This window comes from Rhea americana, unplaced genomic scaffold (assembly GCF_003343005.1).
Source record: "Rhea americana isolate MKP2758 unplaced genomic scaffold, rheAme1 scaffold_61, whole genome shotgun sequence".
NCBI classification, from domain to species: Eukaryota; Metazoa; Chordata; class Aves; order Rheiformes; family Rheidae; genus Rhea; species Rhea americana.
Window position 1 is genome coordinate 2,246,320 of NW_028186768.1, and position 19,976 is coordinate 2,266,295.

General features: G+C 41.9%; 1 protein-coding gene across 2 annotated transcripts in view; it reads right to left on the minus strand.

Moving 5' to 3' along the window:
- Positions 1-19,976, minus strand: part of PAPPA (pappalysin 1) — a 181,889-nt gene that overhangs the window by 82,398 nt on the left and 79,515 nt on the right. For both annotated transcript variants that reach the window (XM_085320021.1, XM_085320020.1), the window contains exons 8-9: positions 6,589-6,717; positions 4,890-4,981 (exon numbers count right to left, since the gene is read on the minus strand). In XM_085320021.1, coding sequence (XP_085176147.1) covers positions 4,890-4,981; positions 6,589-6,717 — 221 coding nt within the window. The remainder of the gene's footprint in view (positions 1-4,889; positions 4,982-6,588; positions 6,718-19,976) is intronic.

Below are 19,976 nucleotides of genomic sequence, written 5' to 3' on the forward strand. Positions count from 1 at the left end.
TAAGATTAGGGGAAAGTGCTATGCTTAATTTATGGATAATGAGAGAGGTAAAGGATAGAGCTCCCACAAAGGTAAGGCTCACAGTTGGGGGGAGAGGACTGTTCGGAGAAGGACAGATCTGGATCCGTAAGGTAGTAAAACATTTAAGGCCAAGAAGTAGCAGAAGAAAAGGTGTTAAAAGATCACTGTCAAATTAAAATCATATTTCTCTCACAACAACCAGTAGTGAAGTATTCCAGAGACCGGTGGTAAATTCAATAGCTGTATTTATTTATTTTTCTCTTTTCTTTTACTTTGTGTCTTTTCTTTGTATTTTACATCTCTGAAGCCCTGTTTCAACAAACCACTTAAATACATGCCTACTTCCAAACATATACGTTCCTCACTCAGATGTCTAAGCTGGCAAAAATACTGCCCTGTTCTGTTGTACAAAGGCTTTAGCAAAGTGTCCCTGAAGTAGGAAAGATAAAGTGTAGCAATAATAATAACACTAATATGTAGTTAAACCCTCCAAAAATTACCAGGCAAACTTAAAGGTAGATAGAAGTTCTGAGGCTACTTTCCAGCTGTTCTTCAATGTGTCTATCAACATTTACTCATCTCTTTCCATATTACTCTCTGCCCCTCCCTTCTTTTTTATTGATCTCTTCATCTCTTCTATTATATCCTTCTCTTTCTTCAGGACTGTAGAGCTAAATCAATGCATAATGCACATCACACACAACAAAAGGAATGCAAATGAGAGCAGTGCTTTTTTTCTATGTACGCACATATATCTAGATGCACACGTACAATGTTTGTGTGCGTGTGGGAAGGTGCATGCCAAGGACAAGGTGTTCAGCCGCTTGTTAGACACTCATTTCTCAACAATCTCATGGGACTCAATCAAGGCAGTGCTAAAAAGCTCTAGGTTCCCACAACTGCAAATCATAGCTTCTCTGACTGGGGCCTGTTTTCCAAGGGACTCATTGGCTTGAACTTGGCAGAGGCCTGTGGTAATCACAAAGATCACAGTTATCTCATGAGTAGTCAGGAGCAAGGTGAAAGAAAAGCAGTTGAAAGACAGGAGAGGGGTGCATCAGTCACACTGGGTAAGACTTTCATTCCCATCTCTCCTACACTGCATGAAGCAAAAGACAAGGTGAAACATTCCCCTCTGGGACCAAATTCTGGGCAGAGGAGAGTAAATACGCAAAATCCACTATGCAAGAGGAAAAAAAAATAAAAAGAGTACAGACGATAAATTTCAGGATGGGGAAGGATGAGTATGCTGCAGTACTTAAAAAAAAAAAAAAAAGCGCTGCCAGATGCTTACATTAATTAATTAATCCCATTGTCATTCTTCAGCATCTTGCAGGAAGAAAATGCTATTAATCTTATCTGTTTTCTTTTACTCAGCTTTGTGTTCAGAGAAGGCCAGGACAGCCTGACAGTAAAGACCACACAGTTGTCTTCCCTGCCTCCCTCCTTCCTTCCCCCGCGCCCCTCCTCCCATGGTAAAGCAGATTGATCCACTGTTATCTGATTAGAGAGGAAAGGAGAAGGGAAAACAAAACCAAGGGGAAAAAAGTCTAATTTTATTACAGGCACTAGCGCAAAGTRTCTTGAGAGCCTTGTGTCATTTATTCTAAGGAAAGTTGGACCAATAAAAAAAAACAAAAACAAAACAGCGTAAACCCCATGATCCTAAAAGGCAAAAGGAGCTAGAGAGGCAGAGAGACACCTGCAAATGGGCAATCTCCATCCCTGGAGATATTCAGAACTCAGCTGGATATGACCCTAAACAACATGATCCAACTTTGAAGTTGGCCCTAACTTTGAAGTTGGCCCTGCTTGGACCAGAGACCCGCTCTAACCTAAACTATTCTGTGATTCATGATTCTAAATCCCAAGTCTGATTGTGTGTGTTTGCTCTATTTCTCTTCTACCAAATGAAGTGACATGAGCGGTCTCTGCTTTGGAAGAAAGAAGCACACTTCRGCTTTGCTATTAAACCTCCTATTATGGATCTTTGATGCCACCCTTTCAGTCCTGCTATTGCAACCAAAATGTTCAGTGATTCTTTTCTGCCCTGTGGGATCCAGTCCTGCAGACAATTTTTGACGAACATTGCATTTGCTACTGTGGTTAGGTTTGCTGAAGTCTAAAGAATGCCTTGCAATAGTTCAGAAACATGCCTGGAAGGAAGTATTTGCCAGGTCAAACCCTGAGGCCCCAATTCAGCAAAGCACCTAAACATGCGTTTGAGGCTTAGTGAATTCTTTGGTGAAGAGAAATGATTCCCAGGCCTCTGAGAAGCTACATACAACAACAAGAACATCACTACAAAAATAACACAGTCTGAAATAATTACTTGTTGTTCTAAAGGTTTATAATATATCTTAGCCTCATAAACATAGAAATATATCTATTTTTTGCATCTTTGTTACTCCTTAAACAAGGACCCAAACATGCTATCATTTTCCACCAATCTCAAAGAAGAGTTTTGTTTAACTAAAGACAGGGGATCCAACTTGATATTATTAGATTATAGAGAATGCTGAATTTCTGCTCATTTTAATTATTATTTTTTACGTTATATATACAACCACCAGCTTCCCTAATACCTTCCAGTTTCTGGTGAGCTTTTAATGTGTGATATGCTGAAATAGAGTGAAAATCAGGACTGTCCATTTCTCTGAAATATGAATTAGCTGTTTCTGTCTAGCTCTTACTGTTCTACTTCATGGTGGTCCAGCACCCACAAAAGCCAACAGAGTCTATTTCAAAGGTATTACCTTCTCTGAATCTTTCCTAGGGCCTTGATGAAGACATTGCTTGTCCAAAAGCAACAGCAGCTGGGGACCCTGCATGCACACTGAAGCCATCACTGCCACAGTAGTAGCACTACCACAATTGTACAGTTGTGCRACAAAATCTTTTTAAGGATAGGGTCCATGTATCCTTCCATTGACACACTTAATTTGTTCCACCTAAGTGAAACCCTATATTCAGTATTTCATAAACAACTGAATTCTATTTCGTTTGCTTTTTAAAATCAGGACCTAAGCAAAACCACAAGCTTCCAAAGCATATGAGAAACAAACAGGTTTTTTTAACCTCTGGAAATCCCCTTTCCTTTTCAACATAAGCAAATCTGAAAAAYTACTTCCTCTGTAATGGAAATGAAAAATTTGAATTTATATTTTAGTTGCTTCTTTATCTAATCCTATTGCTGTAAGACAAGTTTTTTCCACTCATAACCAGCTCTGCTACTAGTACTGGAGATGAATATGTACATGGGGATAAAATAGGCTTCTGCATTCACCTSTCAAGACACATCGCTGTGTGCTACAAGGTCCAGGACACCCCTCTCTCTTATTCCAGTCTGGGAGTTTATTTGGTGCATGTTGCAGCTCCTGTCTAGCCAGGTTTCCTTGAGAACCTGTGTATATGCAAGGACCTGGGTCATATCCTAACAAAAAGCTGGGATATGGCCAAAGTACAGACCTGGACCAGGGAGCTCRGCCTTGTTTCTGGGTATGCTGATACAGATGCAACAGAAAAAACCTCAAACCCAAATTCTTGCTGGAACCAAACTTGCCCTACGCCTGGCTTTTGGAGAACCTAAAGCATTTGCATAAGTGTTTATTTCACTTTCAAAATATTATGACTAATATCTTTTAGTGTTTGAGGCTCCAATTCAGCAAGTTACTTAAAACACAATTGTAACTTCAAGACCACCAATAGTCACAATTAGCCTTGACCATAAATATTCTCAGATTTCAATAGAGCTATTTACATACGTAAGCACATCATCAAATCAGGCCTTGAGTCTTACAGCTTGGGATGCTGAAACAAAAACGTACAGACATTACGATGAGACAAACAGTCCACAGCTTACCACCCAAGGGAAACTTATTGCCTGTGAGGTCCTTTATACATTGTTTTGGCCACAAGAAATAACTATCAGATTACCAAGAAAGTCCAACCTTGTCCACATTGTGCTCTCTGCTTAGGACTGATGCCCAGGACTGAAGGCATGGGAACACTAGATAGGACAGACAGAGTGTTTGCTTGGTCAATCTAGATATGGAATCACATACAATTCTTGAGAAAAACGCAAACCTTTATAAATAGTGTCTTTGGATTCAGAAGGCCTGCATGTTTTATCCATTTCCTTTCCTGATCTCAGTGAGCCCTGTCCTGGAAATGCAAGTCCACAACACAAAGCTACCCCACAGAAGGCACAGTGTAAATTGGTCTTCACTTCCCTTTTCTGCCCCTAGCATTCCTAGAGAGTTTAATAAATATGTAAAGCTCACATGCACAGTACAGCTATCCCTGATAGCTCAAGCATCTTCCGGCCATTGTGCTTACAGGTTTTGCTAATCAGAGCAAACCAGGCTTGCAAATGGAATCTGATTAAGTAGTTTTCACCTCTGAAAAAGGGGATTAGCCAGACCTTTGATCCTCAGATATTGATTTGCAACTCAAAGGAGGTGTGACCTCAGCTGGACTTGCTTCTGGTCTCAGTCCCTTCCCCTTTCACTCCTCCTCCTGTTTACCAGAAGAAATCAGTTCATGTCTTCTCACATAGCCAGATCTAAAGCCTTTTGAAGTCTGTGGAAAGCCACCCACTGACTTCAATGGGCTTTGGATCAGTCCCACAATGGCTGACTTAGCTTTAAGTCCTAGGCAGTTTCAAAGCCAGCAGAACCAATTTCCCATCAAAATGACCAGAAGCTGGGAAGATATGTTCGCCTTTCGTACCTACAAATTCCACTTTTTTTTCTGTCTTCCATGACAACTCTTTAGCTGGTCACTGAAAATGCTGTTGATTTTTTAACTTGTGCTAGGTGTAGAGCTGTTGCCCACCAAGAGTGGGAAGGGCTCCAAGCCAGACTTACCGATGCAATTAAAGGATAACTCCTGCAGGCAGAATAGCGAGCAGCCATCACCATTGATCTTATTCATGTCATCACATTCTTCCCCCAAATCTCTGTAGGCAGGACACACACAGGCAAAAGAAGTCAGATAGCACATAGCACTGCTCCTCTGGTCTCTGCAATCCCTCCACTCTTGCAGAACCCCAAAGCCAGTATAACAGCATTGTGTGCTGACCCTGAAAACACATCTCCTTTTTCTCCTCCAGTCCTCACTTTCATCATTCCTGATTCACAAGCTTGCCTGGCCACTTTCCTCCTGCACATGTGGATACCACTTGCTGTTCTCTGATGACGATATGAGCAACTTCCTYCATAGCTGGTGTGGCTGCAACTCAGCAGGTGGGAGAAAGAGAACAAGATCTTTGAAACTATTTGTATTAAATCTGGAAGGGCCAGACTGTGACCCCAGCACAGGAATAACAAGGTATAATGTGCTTTCTCAGTGCTGGGCTATTCCAGGTGACAGCACATGGAGGACAGCAGTTGGCCAGGAATGGCTGAAATGGGGGAACGGATCTCGCCTTGCACCAGCCAGCTTAGTTATACRGGCACATGGGGAGAAGCAGTGTGAACCAGATGAGAAAGGGTCTGGCGCAGCTTCAAGTGGGGCAACAACTAACTAAGCTGTGACACAGTCTGGCTGCTGCTCTGCTCCTGAGGCAGCCCAGCTATTGTTCAGTATTTGCTGCAAAGCCACAACTGATGTTTAAGGAATGTGCAAACATAACAGGAGGAGAAAAGTTATGGAAAGCAAAATTAATCTCTCTTTCTCCACCTCGCTCTTCAAAATTGCCCTGGATTCATATGTCATTTAATTGTTCTCTTTGATTTCTTTGCCTGCTGGGCAGCATCATGCAAACACTTGCTGCCAGGTATATATCATCTGACAGAGTTGTTCCATATGATTGCTAATCAGTATTGTTTCAAGAAAATAATATTGGCTGAACACTCAATTCTTGTTACTTTCATTATTTAAATAATTAAATTGTCAAACAGCAGGAAGCTTTGAAGCAAGTAGCCTTAAGGTCCAACATAGCAAAAGAATAAACCCTAAAATAGTTGTCAATTATTATTTTTCATTTTCAGTGGCTTGGGGATCAACAGGTGATGAAAGGAGGCACTGATGGAGAACATACAATCCCTAACACTCTTCCTCAGAGCCAAATCTATTGCCTGTAGATGAATTCCAGCTCTGGTGGATGGTCAAACAAGAGGTTGTTCTGGGAACTTGGCTGACCACATAGCAGCAGTTACCCTGTCCATCAGATGCACATGGGACTTCTTGCATAAGGATGGCATTGAAGACACTGAAATTCTCCAGTAATTAATACAGCTCTATACAGGAAATGATGTATATACACACACAGACATGTACACATCTACAAACAGCATAAACAGCATATAGCATACTTTCATATCGATCCCACTGTCTGGACTCCATTATCTGCATCTCTGTCTGTATCTGCTGGTGCCAGGATAACAGGGCCTAAGTTCCAATTAAATGTCATCATCCTGGTAATCATCAAGCACATGAGTCATTATGCATGGATGAGAGCTGTCCTAAGCTAAGGAGACATCAGAGGTCATTGCTTCCTTTCTAGTCTCAGATTCTGGCTGAGTAGATGTGTCAAATTTATCTGTTTGCTTGCTCCAGACTTACATTTGGATAATCCCGTCTCCACAGTATCCACTTCCAGAGATATACACAAGTGCGGGGGAGGGCTCACTCTCCTCTGTCCCGGAAACAATGACAACCTGGTATGTGTATGCGGTCCTATCACTCAATTCCCTGTAACACAAGAGGAAATATTAAGTGATCAGTACAACAAAGGCAGTAACAAAGGGCAGAGAAGGGGATGCTGAAATGGCAGTTGGCYGCCAAAAAACAGGCCTTAGTTCAGTCATGTCCTCAGAATATGCCTGTCTCATTTTGATGGGATTCATTTTCAGTAGGGTGTCTTTTGTGGGAACAATCAGCACAGCGAATGTCCACGCTTGATTTATGCACAACTGTGAATACAAATAGGTGCAACTCTTGACTATTTGAAAGCTAAACTATTTGCTGATGAAAATCATGCATTTCAGTTTCTTGCTGCTTAAATCTATACCTACAATAGAAATGATATTATACTGACACGATGGCAGTGTATCAACCTTAACCACACACAATAGTAAACAGTAACAGCATTACTGAGAATCAATATTACTGCTGTATTTGAGAAACTAGTTCTGTGCTTCATTCTGTTTAGCCTTGGAGCACTTCTGCTCCTTTCTCTCCACAGCAGGGACAGTATTACCTGCAAGCCTATGACATAGTTCATTTAAGGAACTCAAAATATTCTGCAAGCACTGATTACTTCCTCAATAGCCCTGGATTCAATTCAATCACAGCTGAAGACAGTGGGAATTTACCTATTAATTTAAGAGAGAACTAGACTGGAGACATTTCCCTGATATATAAATACGTTATCTACTTTACATACAGGTATTAAAACAGTGGAGTTAAAAAGAAGGTGTCTTCCTCTACAGGAAGCCCAAAGATCTAAGATCAACATCACATTACTGGATCACAGCATTAGCATCTGTACAGACTCAGGAGTGAGCTGATCTAACTATTCACAGAAATAATTATCAAACTGTTACATATTTATACAAAGCCATAATCACCTAAATCCTGTGTATCTGTAAATGAGGAATAATTTTGATATGCAGCACAGAAATAATATAAGCCTAATATAAGTAAGTGTTTATCTCTTTTAGAATACACATTATCAGAACTCAGAAGGTTCCATAAAGAAACTCATTACSATTATCCTCATTGTAGTGATTTGTAAAGCCAAAGAGCAGTGAAGGCTAAATGATTTGCCCAAAGTCATCAGTCAGGCTAATGGCAGAGTCCCTACCACAAACCAGATACTCTATAACCCACACCAATCCCCTACTTACTATACTCACTTTGTTTAAAATGGTCCCAAGAATCAGGCAGAAAAAAATTATATGAAATAACTTAGGTCACCAATCATACTGACATATAAAAACTGAGAGGTCTATCTAGATTTTACTCCTGGATAAATCCACAGATTAACATGGAATGTTTCTGATATATACTGATGAAAGAAAGTAGAGGCAAGCTTTGGTTATTAAAGGGCAGTTATTTCTCAAAAACATTCGTAAAATACTTAAGACTAATAAATGTATTTGCAGAAATTTGGATTGTGTCACTGGAGCTCTGCTAACGACAAAAAAAGGTTCAATTCTTAGAAGAGACAGTTAACAAATGAACAGTTCAGGCAGCTAGAAAAGCTATAAAATAAATCAGTGGTCTTTTCCAAAGAGCTGAGATCACACATGCGAGTGCAAAATAGTTATAAAAACTCTCAGATTCTGYATTTGCATGTGATTTCCACTGATGTCAACAGGTGCTGGATGCACATTCAGCTAAGAGCAGAATGTGTGCCTCCGCAAGTGTGTTTTAGTATGTGGGAGTGTTTGTGTATGCTTGTGTGTACATGTAAGCAAACTAAAAACAGAAGTTCACATTTGTTTATGTACAGGGTGGGAAGCTGGCAGAACATAATGGAAGGAGACATGGTACTAAATTAAGCGCAGGAGAGAATATGTTGTTTATGAATTATTAGGTGACTGGAGATTAATGCCTATGACACAGAGAACTGGAAATGAAAGTTATTTAGTGGGGAAAACCACGGCACGTTTAATTATATGGACTGTGAACGCAAAACTTCGTATGGGGAGAGCATCATATGTACGTCAGAGAAGAGTGACTGCTGGTTTTGTGCCAGTGCGCTTTGGCTAAATCCTGCCACCTGCTACACACTGATGAAGGGAGATTTCCAATTACAGTCTGCTGCTCACAAATGGAAAGCTCTTGGAGAAATGTTATGTCCCATCAYGAACACAATCTTTATAGGTTAATGACAGAAAAAAAGGCCACTTCTTTCCTCAAAAAGAAAAGCTGAACAAAATACCTGACTTCTTACACGTACATTTAGGTGTTCATACAGCTTGGCTTCCTTAACGTCTACACTATTTGTACCCATATTCCAGAAAAATATAGATGCTAAAGAGAAGATACAACACTGATGGCAGTAATCCAGTACCATAGTGAGGAAGGAAGGAAGGAAAGAATGTAGGAAGGAAGGAAGGAAAATTTAAAAATAAATCTRTTCTCTCCTATATAGCTATGGAGCACCAAGGTCAATACTACAGACCGTATCTGGAGATGTCAGCTAGACAAACTCTTCTCCAGGCAGTGATAAAAGCAAGATTTTGACCATTTATTTYCCCCCCTGCCTTCCCACAGAGCTGATGGCACACTATGAGCAATAATGTGCTCTTTCCACTCTGCTGTCAGCCAGGTCCAACGCCCAGCAGTTTCATATCATGCTACTTAAGGAAGTGASACAGAAGAATATCTTTAACATTAATGATGTGAACAAACACACTTTTAAATTTATATCTATGGTCTTTTAATGACCTTTTCGAGAACTGAGTAAGCAGTATTGATTGCTGCAGCTTCCGCCCGTGGGGAGGCAGTCTTATTAAAGAGCAATGACTCAAGCCCTCTATTTAGAGGGAGAATTGGAATGTGCAGTACGAAATACCACAAGGGCTACTTTCCTGTCTTCTGTGGCAATGGGAGGATTCAGGGTCAGAAATAAAGAAATGTCTATTACTTCTGTTTTTACTGGAGAGGTTGGGCAGTTGAGTTAATCTTCTTGTTTTGTCCCTCTGGTGAGTGACCTCTGCTTTCAGTTTGGGTGTTTCTATCAAATTTAAAGAGAAGAATTACTCCTCTGGGAAGCAGTTTTCAACTCATATCAAGGTGGGTTTAAAGGATCGTTGAATTTACAGGTGCATCATGCATGCCTGGCTCAACCTTGGATGCCAGCAGACTTGCAAGAGCTGACTGTGCCCCAACCGTATCTGCTCTATGTCCACTCTAGGACTTCAGCACCTGAGGATACCCATGTGCCACTCTAGATGCAGTGAATGCACTGAGGAAAAGCAAGCAGCCTTCACCTCTCTTCCTACTAACATGGCTTGTGTGTTTTTCCTAGTACAAGTAACAGCACAGAGATTTTTAACAGCAAAGWCTCTCCTTTCCAACAAAATTGAAAATATCCTTAAGGTTGATCCTGGTTTCTGCTGCATGAGAACACAAATGGCCAGAAAGCAATGAATACAGACAGTGTTCCTGTTATTAAAGGAAAAGGCAACAAGGTCTTACGCCACTCTCGCTTAAATTATGGTGGTGGAAGGCACTGTTATGTGAAACCRGCAAATTCAGCACCTCAAGTGTCCCCAAGAGGGACCATCTTTCTTTGACCTTAAATTGCCAGTAAATTCTTGAGCCAAAAGACAACGTTTTCTGGACAGTTATCCACACCCCAGAACTAGCTCTGGCGTGCCAGCACATCCTTGTTTCCCTCTAATGATTTCGCCTTTGCTCCTCTTCCTTAGCAAAGCAGCCTTGCTGAGCAAAACAGGAAATTTGCTGGCAACAAACAGCAGTGACCCACATTTTCACTTGTTGCTATGCTTTTGATCAGCTATTCAAGGTGCACTGAATACAACCACACACAGAAAAGCTGAAGGTCTGKGTCATTTCCAGTCTCATCCTCCACAGCCTGGAGCTGTCCAGTAATTTCCTCACGTGCTGCTTGAAGCCATACACASCCACCTAAACATCCACCTTCATTTACAGAGGGGTTGAATACCCCAAATATTCACCGTATCAGTGCAGAAGCACTGTACCGCTCAGCCAGGCTCCCAGCCCTGGGCACTGAATTTGGGCTCATTATTTCTAGATCATAAGACCTGAACACTGCTCTCTTCAATGCTACTTAGAGAGCRAGTCATTAAACTGTGCTGGGTTTTACATCTCAGAAATGCTACGATGCTGTTTGCAGGCTCCTCCATCCTCAGGTGCTCAAAAAAGTTTTTGATAAAGAGTAACCGTGGGATAAGGTCACTTTAGGACAGTCTAGATAGGCTTGCACCCCAATTCCTCTTCTTTTTCCTACACTGCCATCGATAGTACAGACACATCTGTTTTCCTCTTTCATCTTTCCCTCTCTTGCACATGCTCCCCTTTCCTTCCCTTTTCCCTTTCCATCCCTTCCCTCTTTTAATAAAAATGGTATGAGAAGCATGGCAGAAGATAATGAAGAGAATTCTTGTCCAATTTTGAAGTTGGGAGAAAGGAGGGGTGGGATACTGTAAACAGAAGAAGGACGTCAAAAATCCAGAGCTCTTGCAATGGGCTGTTTTTTCAGCTGCTGTCCGATCTTTTGCTGTTTTGTTAAACCCAGCAACATGGCAGGTGCAAAGGCCTCAAAACAAGTCTCCTGCCTCTTGCGGATGCTGAGCTGACTCAGAGGACATAAATGCCGAGGGAGCAGCCTCAGAGGGGCCCTTCTCTCTACTCATGATAAGATACATCCCAACAAGGGCAGCAGTTTTGCTCTACACCTTCTGACTTTTTTTATGATTTGTTTGTTTGTTTACAAGCAGATCAAAACAGGGTAATTGAAGTATTAAACGAACACTGATGGGCCTGGAAGACAGAGTGGGGACTGCGCTGTGGCTTTCTGCTCTCAAACCCAGCTGAAGCCCTAACTGGATTTTTTCTGAGGAAGAACAACAGAGAAGGCAACGACCTGAATAGATAATCCCAAGTGAACACTTCGCAGGGTACACTTCGTACTATAAAGTGGCTCTGTTAACAGCATCCTGGATTCTTACYATTGAAAGCAGCAACACCCAGATGATGCCCAAAGTCAACTTTTGCCTCAAATTGTATCAGAAAGGTATTTCTAGTAACACACAAAAATAACTACCTTAAACACCTATGCAATACCATAAAGACCCCACATGTTTAATGTTGGAGTCCCATTTGTCAAGCTGCAACCAAATCAGTTACAACAGGGGAAACATCCTTTGCTTTGTGAAATACTTCTGAGAACCGAACTCACTACCACCACTCATAACTACCACAAGATCAGAGTAGAAAGTTACTGTGCTGGGTGTAAAATTAAAGCAACTTTACTGGCCTCAGTGAAATATTCCCTGCTTAAATCAGTGTAACTCAGCTTTTAGCTTGTTCCTGAGTTACAAATGTGCACACTTGCTGCTAGATCAGCACACTGCCTGCAGGAGCTGGTCCAGTGCAGTACTGCTTGCCTGGATATACTGCCTCAGCTCTGAAAATCAGGCCCTACTGAGGACCTTACCCACACTGGACATTTGCCTTTTCAGTAGAACTTTTCTGTCCTTTATGCAAGAACCGTACGTTTTCAAAGTAGCAAACACATATATACATACATACATATATATATATATATATATATATGTATGTATATAAGCCACTGATCAACTCCAGCAGACTTTGATATAATCGTCCAAGTATTTGCCCTGGTACCAATTTAAGACACAGTAGCACATTTAATAAAAAACAAAGTTTTCAGCCAAGACCTTAAAGATATTTCTTATTCTCTCTCTTCTTAAAATAAAAAAAAAATTAACCATCAACAGACAATTTTCTGCTTTCTTGGTTAAACAAAAAAAAATACATATAATTCTTTTAAGTGGATGATATAGATGAAAGATCTGAATGAGATTGGGTTACAAACTCTGGGATAAAGCAAATCCTGGAGGCCAAGGGCCCCTCATGGGTGTTTGCAACAGACAGGCAATTTCACGGAAGCCCACAGGTTCAGTGTCTGAGCACCTGGTTTCCATTAGAGGCAGGGAAGGAGGGGGAAAAAAAATCTGTTTTGTTTGTTTACTCATCAGTGTGAGTGATGCTAATCTGGGATGGGAGCGTTCCTCTGCGTGAAGTTCACATGCAGCCCCTGCAGGAGGAAAGGTCTGCTATGTTTTGAGCAAGGAATGAAAGCTCTGGCGTACGGAAGGGCCTTTTCTCGGCTGCTGGAAATCAGCACACCTCTACCGATTTCAAGGGAACGGCGCCAGCACACGCCACCCGGGGACCCAGCTAAGTCACCCCGCTACGGCGTATCGGCGGGGCAGGAGAAGGCAGTAACGCGAACGGCAGGTTAGGACAGGCTACCTGCTTTCAAGGCCGTCGTCGTCACTGGCAAACTTTTCTTTGCCTGTTGCGTCGTGCCTCATGACGAGCAGCATCTTATTACTCACACCGTTAATGACGGCCCGGCCGGGCAGCAGCTTCTTTGAGCAGCCCACCGCACGCTCCCGACACGCGTGCTCTAACGCGGTTTCGGCAAGCCCGCTACCCGAGGGACGCCTGACTCACGCTCTGCCCAGGGACTGGGATCCCAGGAACCGCCCGTCAGCTCTTCCAGTCAGGACGCGACACGGCGATTATTCATCCCCAGCCGGGGTTTGGACACGCAGCGCTGCGGCAGCCACCCCCAGCACCGGCCGTCCTCTGCCATCTGGTAAGGCTCGGCTCTCCCCGCAGGAAGAGAAGGCTCTTCCCAGTTTAGGGTCATCAGCTTGGCAGAATAATGTTCTTTAACTTCTTTGAATCCAGACCCGACTTCTAGGATTTCCTTTCAACGATCCCGAGCCAAGACCTGATTTTTAGAACTTAATACCCTCATGTTTCTGTGTAATCCTAAAGAAATGGTAAACAGAGCCATGCGAGCAGACACTCCGAGTGCCTGCTCCAAAGACTCCTGAAGTCAGTGGAAGTTATTGTGTGTGTGTTTTCAGTAGGGCTTAGATTGGGCCCCAAGTGAACACAGATGTTTGCAGCTTTCTCTGGTTTCACCTCCAACATCCCTCCTAGCCGAAACGTTGCTTTTGAGGGTAAGGGCCCAGAGGCTGTGCCACTCCTCAGGCTCTGCTCTTGGAAGCAGGAGCAGGAGGAGGAGGAGGAGGGACTGCGCCTGGGCCTGCATGTGCAGATGGGTGAGGGAGACGTGTGCGCTCTCACGCATGCAGCATAGCAGGCGACACGCAGAGATACGCAGCGAGGTGAGGTGACCGCTCCGCAGGAACGTTTTGTCATTTCCCTCCTTAGGGGCTCTGTGTTTTGCCTTAAGCCTCTTCAGTTTATGAGAAATCCTACTAGCTGGTCTCTAGTGGGTTCTTTAATGGTTTAATAACTGAACATTACTGAACATATTTCCACTAGCCTCTTTCTAAAATCCCATCATGAGCTAATTTCCTCTATTGTCATTACATCTGCAACTGGTCTTACATTTAAAAAAAATCTGTACCACCGTGAAGAAGTGATCTGGTTTATTGCACTGAGCTCACAAGGTCAGTATTTTCTGTAGTGGCTCATACTTCGGGGTGTATGAAGAAGCTTTATTTCCACCTTGCCCCTCCTGTCACAGAAAGCTCCATGCAGGAATGAGAACATCAGCATGGAGATGCCCAATGTCACGACATACTTTAGAAATCCTGCCCAGAAAGACTAGGAGCAATTCTGCGAAAAGCAATCACACGAGGGGTGCTTTGGGCCCCCGGAGCGCTCAGTGCATTGCGTGCCGCAGAACGGAAAGCCTCAAAGGGTTTGCCGCACCGCCTATCACTGCCTTATCCAACAGAGTATTAAGGCCAGCACAGGTATTTCAATGTTATTGCAGCTCTGTTTTCAAATCCTTTCTTGTTTGATTGTTGCTCCAAATTTAACAGAAATTTGGAATTTAATTCTCAGGAAAAGATAAAAGAAATGCCCAGGAAATGATCAGGCCAATTGTTCAATAAAAGCAATAGAAAAAAAGCTGTACTGGCTGATGCTGCTGATGAAAAGGTAGGTAACGCATTTCTGCTTCTTCTGAGGTATTTGAGGCTCACTCCAAGTTTTACAAGAGAGTCACTCCAAGTTTTACAAGAGAGTTATTTTTAAATTGTTGCATAACACATGTCTGTCCAAGATTTCTTTCCTCAATCAAGCAAAGAAAATGCATTTGTTATTCCTGGGAGATTTCTGGTGCTTCTTATCTTATTTAGAGCCCAAAATAAAAATGCACATGAGAAGACAAACATCAGAGAAAAATTATTATCCATGAGATAATGCACAGTCTAATTTACCACACATCTGAGACTTTCACCTGCAATAAATTATTTTGCCCAGCAGGAAAAGTCTCATTTGACCTTGATTTTCTTCCTGCAGCTAAAAACTCTGCTACTACTTCTAGGTCGTGAGTTCAAATTCCATCCTGTCTCGTAGTGATTAAATATATCAAATTCTAATAATATCTATTTGGTTAATAATAGGATAGCAGTTAATGTTCACTTTTTCAGAGACACTTGTATACAATTAAATCRTAGTCCACAGGTCTGATCTCTCTACAGCCTCTCTGCATAGCACCAGCAGTACACTGAAGACATGAATCCTATCTAGCAGCTGTCCTTGGGGAGGCCCTAATTGGAATCGAGCTGGCAGAGCTGCTCTGTGCCTCTCCCCAAGAAAAGTGTCACTCCTAAAATGGAGCAGCCCCTGTTCCCTGGCTATTCCCATGCCCTAGAATTGTTTCCTTGAGCAAGGCAGCTGGGGGTAATTCAGAGCAATCCTGTCCTTCGAAGGTAGACTCAGAATCAAAAATTACTCTGAACTGCCCTTTCTCAAGATCACAAAACTGCAAAGATATAAACCCACCTTTGCTACCTTCTTTTTCCACCATACACAGCTGAGCCAGAACAGGAGTTACGAATTTTGTCAAGTGCCAGCTATAGCTACAGCATTACATAAGAAACCACAACAGCTAAGGATAACAAATCTATCACTACAGCTGGCACCAAATGGCATCTTTATAACGGCTTAGCAGAAAAGCTGCCTACTGAATGGGCACAGACTGTCAAATTGTTCTTTTTCTTCTCCAGGGCAGGGTTAAGGTAATCTGGCAGAGAGCAGTAAGGGAAAAAATTGCTGTATCTGTTGTGTGTGGGGGGTCAGGAAGCAGATTTTAKTCTCTTGCAAAGATAACCTGGCACCTCTAATGAAGAAAGCAAGACCGAAAGCAAGCCATCAGAATGTGGCTTCCAGCTGTCAAGTCACATCAGCCAAATGGAGATGTATAATCCCTAGGAGCAGCAGCAATGCTAGCCTCTAACATTCAATTGTAAGCTCTTTGAAAGAAAAGACCTGGTGTTTTTCTTCTGCAAAGTGCCATGCACACTGCTGGCAGCTATAAATAGTAACTGCTACCTCACTATTTAGCAGCACAACACACAAGAAGGAAACACGCAGGCAGCAAAGCTGAAGAGAGCAGAAGATGGAAAAGAAGTAGTTCTGTGCTTTCTGGTTTATGGCGCGCTCGGCACAGTCTGCATGCGGATGCAGGGGTACGTATTCCCATCTGGCACCTGTGAGTAGAATTAGTCATCTCTGCTGCCTCCTTGCCCAGTCCCAGTGTTTGTCCCAGCTCCAAACACCACTGTGATGTAARTCAGAGGTGAGGCCACATCATTTGGGGAGAGGAAAGAATTTCCCTGGGGGTACTCGGGCAGCGAGGACACTGTCAGGAAGAGGAGTCACCTTGCAAAGAGCCCTTCGCGTCTGTTCTGACTGATGGTCATGTGGGCCTATAACCAATTTCCTGTTACTGGAAGAGAAGGTGCGGGGCAGGCAATACGCTCATATTTTTCTATTTTTCTTCTTGGGAAATTTCCAGGTTCATTAAACAAAAACAGGGCAATCAATACTGGCTGCACAAGGAAGAAACCAGCAATGCAGCCACCACTACAAAGCCCCTCAGAGAGGGGTGAGATGAACCACTTTGGCCAGCAGCCCACCAGCCCACCAGTGCCTCAGCTGAACCCTGGGCAGCTCTTCTGGTTTACATCAGCTGAAGATTAAGCTCCCYAGTTTTGCCAAAACTGACCACAGACATCTTCAATACATTCAAAACTCTCCCCTGCGACGCAGAGGCTTATATAAAGGAAACTTGAGAAAAAGCTGGTACTCCTAGCAGTGAGAATAAAAATCAGGCAGCTTCTATAGACAGCGAAAGGACTGTTGCTAATCCAGCTAGGAATCTGGGTAAGGTCAGAGAGGAGCAACTGAAATGTTTATTCCTTAATGCAAGGACTCTAGGTGAAAAACTAGGTAAGAACTAGAACTGCTAGTACTGTACCTGAAACTGGATATTATAGGGGCAAGGGAAACCTGGTGGAACACCAGCAGGTGTTTGCTGCTTGGGAAAGCTCAAAATAACTTTGTTGGTGCAGCAGGGCACATTAATGATATAGTAGCTGTAAAGAAATGAAAAAGAAGAGCMTGAATAAAAGTGAATGAATTCACATTGAAGCTTGGTAAAAGTATTTTTACTGGAGATGAGCTGTAAACTTTCATATGGATCGAGATAGGGATCTCTTTAATATTACAAGAGAGAAGTACTATGGGGAATTGTGTAATTATGGAAAAGAAACTTCCTAGATACAGACTAGGAGAACAAATGCTTTTAATAATGGCAGGTCTCAGATACTGCTAGATGTGATAGCGGACACCAAATACTTAGGGAATCAACAAGAGATGACACTATTTTGCATTTACTTCTAACAGCTACAATAGGTTGGACTGAAAGAGAAATGCAATTGAAATGGAAATTCTTTCAGCTATCACTTTGAGGTTAATTACTTGTAGGAATGAAATGTTTTTTGAAGACCTGGAGCCGAACAGTCAGAAGTACTCGCAAACAACAGTGTTGGTGGATAGAATTGCTCAATACAGAGAGGAATGGAGTTACAATGTAGAAATAACTGATCTTCATGATTGGATGYCTAGAAATGGTGCGCATGTTAGTATAAGACTCTATTATGTAATTAGAAGATCAAGAAATTCTGAGTAAAATGGGAGCTCTTCATTACAAGACAGAGGGGAAGAGGCAGATGGGTTTACTTATTTGAGACTACTATGAACTGTCAATTGGATATAGCAACAAAAAAACATATAAGATTCTTTCATCACAAAGTCAAGGCATTTCCAGGACTCCTGGGTATGTATTCACACCACTGTACAAGAACATCTGAAATACTGTTTACAGTTCTAAAGCCTGTTGAGAACCCAGATGTGCAGCATGTTGATATCACAAGGACAACCTAACAGCTTTTGTAGATAAATATGGGTGTGTGGAGTGCTTTCTTAACATTTCAGTCCTATCTTAGCTACTCCCCAATATTCCTGGCATATCAAGGGAGACTTGGCATGGTAACTGTGGAGGAGAGATGGGCAGAAGATGATGATAATATGGACTTCAGCCTTTTGTGACGGGAGAACATCCACTCAGTGATCTGTATCTTGTTTGCGTAGAAATATGGTGTTAATTATCTTCATGRCAGATGGATCTGGCAATTCTTTTCAGCTGCTTTAGATCATACATTCCTCTGGCTGGTAGAGCTTCAGAAAACAGAGAAATAGATCTTCAAGATGAATGTGAAGGAAGGAATGCCATAATAAGGACAGATGTATCCATGAAATTTTAGTGTTGCATTCAATAAGGACTTAGGTTTACATATGATCATTGTGACATTCCTATTTTTTCAGACCTCTGTTCAGTAGGGCRTGTGTCATGTAAGTCAAATGTAGTCTTCCTATTGAGTTCAGGGGCTAAAGAGCTATCAGCCTGTAATAACTGATAACTGGCTGTAGTGAATTCTAGCTCCTTGTGAACAATCACTGCTGATTCTCCCAATCCCTTTACTTACTCATATTTATACAAATTTGCCAAATGTTTCATAAAYATTCAGACTAAGAACTGTTTTTCATCTACATCAACTACTCATAGTCTGGGGTTTCTGACAAGTCACTTATCATGCAGCTTTCTGATGGGATACTAGAAAAAAAGGCAAATGCGGCAATATTGCAAATTTTGAAAAAACAACKGTTCAGGATGAAAAGCATGAAATGCTGTGGATCCAAGAACAATGTCATCATGGTCATCAAGTATCTCCAGTCCTGATGATGATAATTTCTTGTCCATTCTATAATCACTTCTAGAAGCTTTACTGAGATCTGGATCCCACTGTCTCTGATGTTGAGTTAAAATACAGTAAATGACACAGAGTTTCTGAGTTTAACACTGTATGGAACTCCTCACTAACAAAATATTTGAGAATAATGTATTTGCTTAAACAATAATTGTGCACAGATGATGACTAGTCCCTTTTAGTTATTACTAAGTGACAGAAGAGCTGTAGTGTTAGAATGTAGGTGGCCAACAGCTAAATTTGAGAAGAAAAATGTATCTACCATATGAGAAAAGGCAGAGTTCTTCCAGTGTCTCTTTTTACTTTTTCTTTCTTTCTTTCTTTCTTTCTTTCTTTCTTTCTTTTTTTTTTCCTGAAGTATGAATGTGGTATCTCTAGGTGTCACTTAGGTACTAAAGCAGTAGTCAGTGTAGGAAAGACTAAGCAAATATGTCCTTGAAGAGCATACTTGCTTCTAAGTGATGCTCATCTCTGTGAAACTAAAACTAATACCAGGCCTTTGGGCTAGGATTCTTTCTAGGGCTATATCAGTCAAGCATTTCTCTTGAAATAGTCAACAAATTAATGCCACATAGACCACCGAATCCACCACCATCTACCACATTTTGAGATTTCCTATGAAGACCACAGCAGAAAAATTGGAAAAATTTCCAATTCCCCAAAACTTTTCCAGTTATTCTGACAGCCTTCCAAAACTAACCTTGGCATCTCTCAGCAAAGCTTACCAGAAGGGCAAGTACACCTCGCCAGTACACCCAGATGTTCTCTGCTAACAAAATCGGCTACCGAGAGAACCCCAGGAGAACTCAGACAGCTCACCCTAGACCACTCTACTGCAATAAATAGTGATTCATGGGACATGCATACACACACACACTCCCCTAACTGTACCTGTGACATCTTCAGGAAAGCTTGCTGTCTTAGATTCCTCAATGAGCTCTTTAAAAATCAATGTTTGCTAAGAATGACTGCAAGATCACTGATTACTTTCCAATTTCAACTACATGAGAGTACAAGTATTACAGTAAGGACAAAGTAAGGGCAAAACAATGACCATGTTCACCATTATGACCATCTCACACATTATTTCTAGAGAATAGCCAA